General features: G+C 42.1%; 1 protein-coding gene across 1 annotated transcript; it reads left to right on the top strand.

The window, feature by feature from the left end:
* The first annotated feature begins 3,311 nt into the window (after positions 1-3,311).
* LOC4348333 (cysteine-rich receptor-like protein kinase 10) lies at positions 3,312-11,388 on the top strand. Its single transcript, XM_015757983.3, has 7 exons — positions 3,312-4,417; positions 4,523-4,642; positions 9,637-9,761; positions 9,833-10,043; positions 10,214-10,451; positions 10,664-10,817; positions 10,917-11,388. The coding sequence occupies exons 1-7, from the start codon at positions 3,547-3,549 to the stop codon at positions 11,232-11,234; spliced, it is 2,037 nt and encodes a 678-aa protein (XP_015613469.1). The 5' UTR covers positions 3,312-3,546; the 3' UTR covers positions 11,235-11,388.
* The last annotated feature ends 419 nt before the right edge of the window (positions 11,389-11,807 follow it).

Genomic DNA, 11,807 nt, shown 5'->3' with positions numbered 1-11,807 from the left:
GCGACGCCACTTCTGCGCGTAACTAACTCATTAGTTAACGCTATGACAGTAATTAGAAAAAAATGTGAAGACTTTTTTGAAGATTTTATTTACTAATAGATTGGAAATTTTTTCATTTAGATTTGAAAACTTGCTACTTATTGAGCTGGCGCGTGAGCGTGCAGTAGGATCCCTGTAGGCCCGGCCACCTCAATGAAATATTTTACTAATTAATCAAATAATTATATTAACCACTTGATTAATTTGGCCCCTTCAAGGCTTCAACTCCGATCGCATGCAAGTCGTCTAGCTTTCTTGGCCCTTCGACTGGACGGGACCAGCACATGGCTGAGATTCGTTGCTGACATTAGGCAATTAAGATGCAGCTATCACACATACAACAATTTGGGCAATATGCCAACTAAATTATCGAGAGTCCGTGGTTTAATCAGGTGGCTGTGTTTTAATTGGTGACATGGCTTAATTTAGAGAAACTTTTGCACTCTCATTAATATCACGGACAGAGAATATTAGTGGAATACCTTTTGAAATGTTAAAAGAAAAGAAGAGCGGACCGAAATCATAGAATTTTCAAACCAAGTTTTCAGACGGTTTAAACTTTTGATCCATTTCCACATATCCAGCACGAAATTCTACCTAATTTCGTAATTTTCAGCTAGCTAGTGCAGTAGTGTACTTCCTAGCAGGATCCACTGATAAATCCAAAATTTTGTGTGCTTTTAGCAGCTCGTTGGCTTATAAAGTTACGACCAATTTTCAACTTAGAATATTAATATTAATATGTGTTATTCTGATTATTTTCTATTTTTCAGCCTTAACATCTATCTATCTATCTATCTATCTATCTATTATATACTAAAAGTCCATTAAACTTTCTACAAACGCTCCTAAGCTGCCATGTCACGCTACTACAAACGCTCCTAAATAGCCACATGGCACTTTAATAAATCGGTGGACCCACTATTCTAAATTATTTGATTATCTTTTAAAATAGAGACCCCACAACCCAGCCCACCATCTCCTCTCACCGGCCCACAACCCAACATTGCACGCACGTACCTACGTACCTGGTACGAACGTATGCCTCCCTCCTTTAATCCGATCTCACACCTTGCTAATATTTATTTCGAGGGTAGCAAATAATTTAAATATAGAAAAAAATATTATAAAGAAAAATAAAAAACATCTTACCATCTGTTTTCTCTTAAATTAGTGGACCTTAACCATTAGAAATAAACGTATAGATAATTCAAACAGCAAACCTATTAAATCAAGAAAACATACCCTCCTAATTTTAGACTTAACTTTAGACTGTTGTCGTTTGCACGACAACTTAAATAGGAACAAAACATTAAAAAAATAATATCTATTATGTCACCTTTGAATCATTTTATATAATAAAAGTCGATTAAATTCTCCAAAGCGCTTTTAAGTCACCATGTGTGACGTTTTAAATTTAGAAAGAACTTAGAAATTCAAAGAAAAGAAATAAAATATAATTATTGGTTTCCACCTAAATGAATATACCATTATTTTTAACCATCATATCTTTTTTAAGAAATCTTAAGCCGCAACATGTCATGTTTTAGAATCACAGAAATATGAGAAAATAAACAAACCATCAGTTGCACTTAGCAGTTAGAAAGAATAGAAATAGGGGCTGTTTGATTCATATGCTAAGGTTGTATAGGTTCGTTACACTTTCTTTGCCAAGCTTGTCTAAGGTGAAGCCTTCGAAATCTTAGCCACACTTCAGCCAACAAAGTGAAACTATGCTATACTTTTCAAAACCACTTACATGTGGGATCTAGGACCTAGATGATAAAATAGGAATCTTGCCACACTTCTGACAACCAATCAAACACTCATCTAATATGGGCAAACTTGACTAACGTCAAATGTGGCTACTTATGGCCATCAATCGAACAGCCCCTAAGTCCCTCCACCTCCACCTTTTGTCACATGTCACCCCTTCCTATCTCTCATACGAGCTCTATGCTATTAATATCTCTCCAGTCTCCTCTTCGTATTATCAGCTATCAAACTAAACAGAGAAACAACCAATAATTTTATATATATACTAAAAGTACAAAAACTTTAAGCGACACACATGATTTCTATTCTAACTGTTGCTCTATTTATAATTAAACTAACAATTTAAGATCCATATGTCTATATTTTGCTATTTAAAAAATACGGGCACACTCAACCCGTGTGCTTTGCATATCGTATAGCAACATAATATCATAAAGAATCGTCAATATATTTGTTTTCATCAACATCATCTGCAAACATGCATGATTAAATTTAATCAATAATATTGAATAAGTATAAAAATTCATATTTCAATCAAATTTATTATCGATAGGACACTCCTACCATTTTACATGTCACCCTAATTGCGATTAAAAACTATGAAACAATTCAACAACGCATGTCGCACAATCACATATTGTTTTGCAAACCTATATAAAAATAACTTGGGGGCACAAACACACCACTGCCTTTTTACCTGTTATCCAAATTTCTATAAAAAAATATCAACTAATTCAACAAACACATGTTGCATCATCATACATCGTTGCAAATAGACAGCTAAATTAGATACATACTGTACAAGAAAAAAAACAATCGAACGTGAAGAGTTTAGGCTATTGTATAAAGAAAACTGGTGCGTTTAGTTAGAGAAAAAAAATCTGATTATTTCATAAATGTTTTTTTTCTAAATTATATGCTCAATAATCCAAACAAGCCAAACAATATTTTACGTAAGTGCTTTGAATATATGTTATGTACCATCTAATCGACTTCAGACGATGGTACCTTTTATATAAAGCCACCACATGTTACTCTTGCAAATGCTCCTAGGCCACCACATGACACTCTAATAAATTATAGAAAACCCTAAATTTTTTGCAAAAGTAAAACATCTCGCTATGCTTATCATTTAAGCTAATGGACTAATTATTTTTAACCATTAGATCTAAACAATGACAGCCTCTATCGGTAATTCAATTAAAAAAATAAAAACGACTTACTTTTATTCTAGAACATTATTTGGTAGATGTGCTCTAAACAAAATAAGTCTACCTTGATAAAGAAGATTATAAATAGTTATTTATTACGATTAGTTAAGTAGCAATGCTGATGGAAAAAATGTGGAGAAATCATACATTTGAAGTGTGGCAAATGTTATCCGGTTTATATTCCGTTTTGAAGCACAACACGATGCATGCCCGCGCGAATGCGCGGGCTACCTTCCTAGTTCATTTAAACCGCTAAGAGTGGAAGTACATATGTTATACTTTTTTTTTCATCGGTTATGCGTCACGGATTAATTATAAGTGTCAGCCGAAAGAAAGAAGATCTCAGCCAAGCAGATTTTTCAAGCCACCTTGCTTGACACTTTGGTCAGCTTTGTCAAAAATGTATCGGTCTTCACATTGTTGCACGGCATATGAAAGAAACTTGGCGGACTTTTAAGCGCCCGTTACCCAAGTTCTACAATATAAGTCCACATATATACAGTTAATCACTCGACCGATCATGACCAGCGCCATGACTGTGCCGACGATGTTGTGGTCCACCCTAGTACCATTGGTGCTGCTTGCTCCTCTCTTCTCCATCCCCCGCCATTGCCGCGCTCAGGTGCTCATGAACTACTCCTGCAACAACGGTAGCTCCTACGCCGAGAACTCCACCTACGACTCCAACGTCCGCGCCGTGCTCGCCACGCTGTCCGCCAGCACGCCCAACGCCACCACAGGCTTCGCCACCGCGTCGGCAGGGCGCGGCGCGGACACGGTCTGGGGCCTTGCGCTCTGCCGGGGTGACACCGACCATGCCGTGTGCGCGTCCTGCGTCGCCGCCGTGCCGGCTATCGCCTTCCACCAGTGCCGCGGCGTCAGGGACGTGACCGTCTTCTACGACCGCTGCATCGCGCGGTTCTCGTACGGGGACTTCACGGCGAGGCCCGACAATACGGAGGTGCTCATGGTAAGCCCCAGCAAGTACCAAGCCACCGTCAACGCAGGCCACTTCGACGCGCTCGTGACACGCCTCGCTGGTGCGCTGGCGGACTGGGCGGCGTACAACTCGACGTTGAGGTACGCCGCAGGGGTGATGGCCTCGAGCGACGGGTTCCCGTCAACAACGGGGTACATGGTGCACAACATCTATGGGCTGGTGCAGTGTGCACCAGACCTGGCGCCGCCGGCGTGCCGCGCGTGTCTCCAGGCGCTCATCGTCGACATGCCCCAGGCTTTTGGTGGAAGGATTGGGGGGCAGTTCAATGCTGTGTGGTGCAACCTTAGGTATGAGACATCGGTCTTCTACGACGGTGACCCAGCGGTGAGGCTCGTCGCGTCGCCATCACTCGAGGGTCCCAACATTAATGGTTCAACAACTCTGATTATAGGTGAGTTGTTCAACACTACAAGGCCGGATAACCAAATTTCTAGCATACCTGTCGTCCTGTCCTCTGATTATTCTGAAATAACGGCACATTTGCATTTTACTGCAGGAAACAGGAGAAGGCGCCCAAATGCCGCAACTGTTGTTGTATCTGTCCTTGCTGCTGTAATAATTGCACTTCTGTCTGTGCTCTCCATTTACCTCTGGAGAAAATTGCAAGCAAAACAATGTGAGTGTGTCTTCTTAATTATCCGCTCCATTTTCTGTTCCAAATTAACGACTAATGAAATTGCAAATGGTCGTCCACTTACTCTATGCCTTACAATGAACTATTTTGTGACACGCTAGCTGAGAGCTAAACAGAACCGACTGAACCGAGAGCCACCCATAGATTTCGGAGCAAATTAAAACAACTAGGCTATGAGGCATGAGACAATAATGCTGTTATATTTGTTCCAGCAAGTACTTAAGGGGAGTGCTATTGGGCGGCTGATCGTTGTGGGCGATCGGGCATCCCCCGTCCCTCCGCCTTACGCGCACACTCCTCCCCTTTTTTCCCTTCCTACCGCACCATAATTTTTTTAAGAAAAACAAGTTAGAAAAAAATAAAAGAAAATAGAAAAAAAATCTATTACCCTTAAAAATATATTCATGTGCATATGTTTTATACTTATAAATATATACAGTAAACTTTATAAGTATAAACTTTATGTACTATACAAAAAATATTTAAATCCGAATTTAAATTTGAATTGGGTATATAAATTTTTGACATATGAATTTTAGGTGCGTAAACTTTAGGTATATAAATTTATCCGGAAAGAAAAACTATATGGTGCCAAAAGAAAAGAAAGTGATGAAAAAAAAATCGCCCCAGGCGATTGACCGCTAATTACTAATTAGCAATCTAGAGTACTTAACGGTCGGTCCGAACCAACTCATCATTATCAGTTCCTATACAGTTCTCTATAGAACTGACAACGATTATACTATTACTACTGGTTCATCTATTTTTCTTGCCCAAACATTAATTAGCCTAGAGAAAACCGCAAAAAAATACTCATTATTATTAAGGGTGTAGTATGTCTAGGGGAATTTTAAATATTTCCCATCTCTCTCTTGTACAAATATATTTTTTCTCTTTGAGCCTAATTCTTCAAGAGCAAAATCCTCAATTTCTCCCATAAAGTGACATGGTATCAGAACCTATATCCTAGCCACCAGCCACCGAACCTCCGTCGTTGCGAGTGGCAGGCTCGCCGCTGGCGGCCACCGCTCAACAGCTCATCGTCAAGCAAGCAGCAAGCAAACAGATCAAGCAGCAAAGCACATACAAATCAAAACAAGCAAGTAAGATCTAGCAGCAAGAAGAACGTCCAAATCCAACAAGCAAGTGCACGAGCAGCAGTAGCAAGTCGTCACCTTCGTCTTCTGGCTGCAGCAGCCACAAGTTTATCCATCGTGCTTCCAGATCTCGTCTCGGCCGTGCCTCCGCGCCGCCAGTTTCATCTGCCCCTCCTGTCAAGCAGCTAGCAGCACCAGCCGCCCAAGGTCGATCTGTGAAGCAACATCTAGCAGGGGAAAGTGAATTCATCTCTGGAGGATATCCCCTCGTTTCGTACATATCATCTAAATAGTCACAAAAAATATATAAAAAATTAGCAATATAAATTAATATGAAATATATCACTTCACAAACATGCAATTTTAAATTCAACTTAGTTGTAACAAAAATAACAAATATAGTTGTGAATGTGCGATAACTATTTTCAGTTTAATTTGTTATTTTTGTTGCAACTTATAGAAGTTGAATTTGATCTTGCATATTTGTGGAGTGATATGTTTCGTACTAATCTATGTTGTCATTTTTTTTAAATTTTTGATAACTATTTAAATAACATGCAAGCAATGAGAGAATGTTCCCTCGAGGGATGAAAATCCACATCCCATCTAGCGGAAACAAACCTCATGTCATCCTGGAGCTCATTCGTCTTCGAGCATCAGCAGCAGCAGCCCAGCCCTCGTTGTCAATGCCGCCGGCTCCCATCTCTGCCGGATGCACCATCATCCCGGCTGAATTTCTCATCAACTAGTAGTAGCAGCAAACAAACAACAAACAAGCATATCTGCTCCTTTCATCCTCTTCTTCGTTCCAACTAGATCTCGTAAATTTGTTGTCCTCGAGCTAGATCAGATAAGCCTCTGGTCGCTGTCCTCGAGCTCCATTATTCCTCGTCTTCAAGTAGCAGCAGCATGCCAGCATCCGCTCATCGTCATCTTCGATTTGCAAATCCACCATTATCTTCAAGAATCTTGTTTTCCTATGCAGTTTCTGTTCCATCACATATGCAATCCGTTGTCGTTCTTATCGGTCGCCATCATCTATTACTATTTTTCATCACTACTACTATGTTATGCTATTGCTTGTTGTGGCTATATCCTCGGTAGAGATGGCAATGGGGGGCCGTCCTCGTTTGCCCACGGAGAATTCTCCTATTAGAGGGAAGGGATGGTTAGAATAATTGGTTCTCCTTGAGATATTAAATGGGAGGAATCATATCCCTCTCAAGTTTTGCGGGAGCAGGGATGATCCTTCATTCCTCACCCCCCCCCCCCCCCCGACCCTCTTAGGAGTGAAAGTTCATTGTTTTTTTACTTATCTTACGTAATTATCTTACTTATGTTTCTTTATAAATGATAATCTTGTGTTTTATCATGTGAATTAGTGGATATATATTGATGTATTAATATAAAACATGATATATGTGTTGTATTGCATGTATGATTTGGTACATATATATTGTTTTACGTGGGACGGAGACCCCACGGGGACTAATTCCCCATGTGGGGACAGGAATGAGAAGAAAGTATCCTCATTGTATTTCGTGGGTACGGGGACAGGGAAAGTTTTGGCTCACCCATTGTCATCTCTATTCTATGGTGTCTTTTACTAGTTCATCCTACTGCTAGTTTAAGTCATTTGGCAATCCATTCAGTCCACCAATGTCATTATATATCCTTCAATTAATCGAAGTCGTGCTATTCAAGTCTATCTCTATCTTCACCAGAGTTAACCATCATCGTAGCTTCCTGTCGAAGCCGAATCATCAGTTTGCGAAGGTCTGTCATCTTCTTCATCATCATCTCTGAATCAGCAAAGAGTTGAAGAACGGTTCATGACAGCTTCAATGTACCGAGGACTGAAAAATAGTTTATGAAGACACTACTACAGACAAGATTTTTCCGTGCGGGTATTTTGATTTTTCCATGTGGTTGTCCAGCTCGTCTACAGCCGGGTGTCTGGGAAAATCGGCATTTTCGCGTAAGGGCGGGTCGACCGCACAGGATAATCGATTATCCCGTGGGGTTGTGTTATACTACCCGCATGGAACAAAAAAAACAAAAATAATACGCAAAAATCACCGCCGGCCGCCACATCGCTGCCTTTACGATGCACACGACGACCAGGAGGAGGACAACGAGCGCACGACGAAGCCTTGCCTCGCTGCTCGTCGCCGCCTCGCCCAGGCTGCCGCCACGCCTGACCGCCGACACCCGTTGGTGAAGAGGCAGTGCTGGCGGTTGCGGACGGTGACGGCGCAGCCCTCGGCGAGGACGTGGGGGAGGTAGGCGTTCTCGACGAGTGCGCGGTGGCGGTGGTGGAAGGTGAGGCGGTAGTTGCGGCGCTCAGCGTTGCGCGGGGACCAGGTGATGACGTTGGCACTAGGAGTGCCTTGGTCTTGCGCCACCTCATGGTGGCGCCACGGAAGTCGTCGGCAACAGCCTCGTGGTCGTCGACGGCGAGGGCCATGCGGTCGGCGCCCTCAGCGAGGTCTTGACGGCCGCCTCACTGCTTGTCGCCGCGCCTGGCCGCCGTCGTGTCCGGCCGCCGCCTCGCCCAGGCCGCCGCCGCGCCCGACCGCCGCCTCGCCCAGCCACCGCCTCGGCCCGGCGGCCGCCTCGCCCGACCGCCGCCACCTCACCCCGGCCGGTCGAGGGAGTGGTTGAGGGAGAAGAGATAAGGTAGAGAGAGGGTTGAGGGAGTGGCTGAGAGAGAGGACGGGATAAAAGAAGAGATAAGGTAGAGAGAGAGGGGAGTGGTTGAGAGGGAATAAAAGGGAAAAAGCAAGAGAGAGTTAGGAAAATTTTGAAGTGGGTGGGAGGGAAAGGAGGGAGGAATAACCCGTGCGGTTGGATTAGGACGCCCGCACGGAAAAATCGATTTTCCCGTGCGGGCGACGACCTAGCGCCGGTCCTCCTATTTTTCCATGCGGTTCCACTTATGGACCGCATAGAAACAAAAGGGGGAGGGCATCCAGGAAAATCGATCGTGTAGTAGTGAGACCTTGAAGTCTGCTTCATTGAGGAAGGGATAGATCTTTTCTTCTTCAACTTCTAAAACTGCGCACACTTCAACGACATCAACAAGACTTTGGAGATAGGCTAATACGTGTCCTAGTGTTTAGTTTACTTTTCAAATGCAATGCATACATTGCATTTAAGTGGAGGTGTTAAGGATAGTATGTCTAGAGGTATTTTAGACATTTTCCAATTCCATAGCAAAATCCCCAATTTCTCCCCTAAATTAACACTTATCAATGCAAGTTCGAGCCGTGAACTAGCGCTCAGGTATCCGTGCCGGTAATCAGACGAACCAACACCAATGGGCCAGCCCATTTGTGCTAATTTAGTGCCAAGAATGGCTCTGATACTCATGTATTAGTGCCAAGAATAGCACATTGCGGTATGATCACTATCGATTGTAATGTGACGATTAAGAAATCAACATTGATAGCCATTATGAACCGGCACCAATGGCCTGCCCAGTGGTAGTGGACAAAGAAAGGTTGAATGAATTAGAACAAAAATGATTGGGATGCTGTCCATATTGCGTCTGTCAACTATCTGGTTTCTCCAAAAGAACACCCAACTATGAAACTAGCTATCGTTCACTCATGAATTATCAATACAGATCAAATTAATGTATCCCACTCAGGGCAATACAACCTGGTTTGAACGGTGGTTTTCATGATTTTGATATCCGAATGGTGTATCTTTTAAATTGTGTGGTACCTAGTTGGGATGAGCATAAAAATATAGTTAATGTAAGTAAAAAAAAGACAAATATTTGAATACCAAATCATTATAGCAGGTGTTATTGGAACATCAATATAAATTCATGGTTGCTGATGGTGAAGAAATGCGTGTGTACTATATATGCAGATACTGCTGACCAAGATGTCGAAGCAGGTTCACTTCTATTTGACCTGGCAACATTAAGGAAGGCAACAGCTAATTTTGCAGAAGTTAACAAGCTCGGGCATGGTGGTTTTGGAGCTGTATACAAGGTATATGCACCTTGATACTATCTGAAAATACCAATGAGAACCCTGCTGATATGATCTGAAACTTATTTCAGGGATTCTTGCGAGATGGAGAGGAGATAGCTGTCAAAAGGCTCGACAAGGCCTCGGGACAAGGCATTGAGCAGCTGAGAAATGAACTCCTATTGGTTGCCAAACTCCGGCACAACAATCTTGCAAAACTTCTAGGTGTTTGCATCAAGGGGGAGGAGAAGCTGCTCGTGTATGAGTACCTTCCTAATCGAAGCCTCGACACCTTTCTTTTTGGTAACAGCATTTATAGTTCTACGCTTCATTTTTGTTATGAAACACCCAGTAGTCTGGAATCATTCTCAGCTGTAGTAATCATCAATATGCTGACAACTAGTAGTATAATTGCGTAGTAAATAGCATCCGAGCATGGTTTGCAAGCACATGATCAGTTTGGTACTTGGCAGATCCGGAGAAGAGAGGCCAGTTAATCTGGGAAACGAGATACCATATCATACATGGGACAGCACGAGGCTTAGTCTACCTTCATGAAGATTCACACATAAAAATAATACATCGTGACCTCAAGGCCAGCAATGTACTGCTAGACTCTAGCATGAACCCAAAAATCTCTGACTTTGGCTTGGCAAGGCTTTTCGATGGCAACAAGACTGCTAGTGTCACAAGCCATGTCGTCGGGACACTGTAAGACACTGATAATTAAATTCCTTCATTAATTCTTTACACGTTGCCTTCATCTAGTTATATATAAATCTGTTTTACTTAATTACAATTGGCATACAAAACTATAAATGTTAGTTACATTTGGCATACAAAACTATAAAGGTTATATATGTATCTAAATATAACTAGCTAGATTTCTTAATTTATTTCTAGTCTGGATTACTTACGTGCAGAGGATATATGGCGCCTGAGTATGCAGTTCTTGGGCTCCTATCAGTCAAGTTAGATGTCTACAGCTTCGGAGTTTTAGTTCTGGAGGTAGTGACAGGAAGGAGGAACACCGATGTGTTTGGTGCAGTGGAAGAATCCAACAATTTGCTAAGCTATGTGAGTCCTATTTAGCGACAGGTCTACAGTTTCCCTAAAACCAATGGCATTTTTCATGCACAAAGCACTCATAAAACGATGCAAAACATTTGACATCAGGTCTGGGATCACTGGGTGAAGGGGACGCCACTGGCGATCGTCGACGCGTCACTGCTCGGCGACGGCCGTGGTCCGCCGGAGAGCGAAATGCTCAAGTGCATCCAGCTCGGTCTCCTCTGTGTCCAGGAAAATCCGGCGGACCGGCCGACGATGCTGCACATCCTTGTAATGCTCCATGACGTTGATGCTACCAGCTTCGCTGCGCCGTCGAAACCAGCGTTCACCTTCGTGAATGGTGGGCACACGACAGGTTCTAGCTCAAACGTGGCCGCATTATCTTTGAATGAGGTGTCCATATCGGAGTTTCATCCTAGATAGAAGAAAAATGTATATTTGTGCCACTCTAAACTCTAAAGTTACCACTTCAGACATGCTCCGGTTTAGTTTGTCTTGAAATATTGTAGCTGCATTATGTGTGAGTGTGAATTACTACATAAGCCTAAAATGAATATCATTCAAACATTGTCACTCATCTGGAAATATAGTGCATGATAAGATATACAACTGTAGGTGAAAACAACAGACCAGGGTCGATCGGGAGTTGGGACCGAGATTTGACTAGCCCTTCACAAACTGATTCACATTTTACAGATTCACAAACTGATTCACAGTTTTGATGAAACCTCTCCGCAGCTACCACATCAGTGACATACTCCCTCCTTCCCTAAATGTTTGACACCGTTGACTTTTTTAAAAATGTTTGACCGTTCGTTTTATTAAAAACTTTTATGATATGTGTAAAACTACATGTATACATAAAAGTATATTTAACAATAAATCAAATGATAAAAAAAGAATTAACAATTACTTAAATTTTTTGAATAAGACGAACGGTCAAACATTTTTAAAAAAGTCAACGGCGTCAAACATTTTGGGATGGAGGTAGTATTA

This window comes from Oryza sativa, chromosome 10, assembly GCF_034140825.1.
Source record: "Oryza sativa Japonica Group chromosome 10, ASM3414082v1".
Taxonomy (NCBI): Eukaryota; Viridiplantae; Streptophyta; class Magnoliopsida; order Poales; family Poaceae; genus Oryza; species Oryza sativa.
The sequence above is the reverse complement of the archived record's forward strand: the minus strand, read 5'-3'. Positions and strand labels throughout refer to the sequence as shown.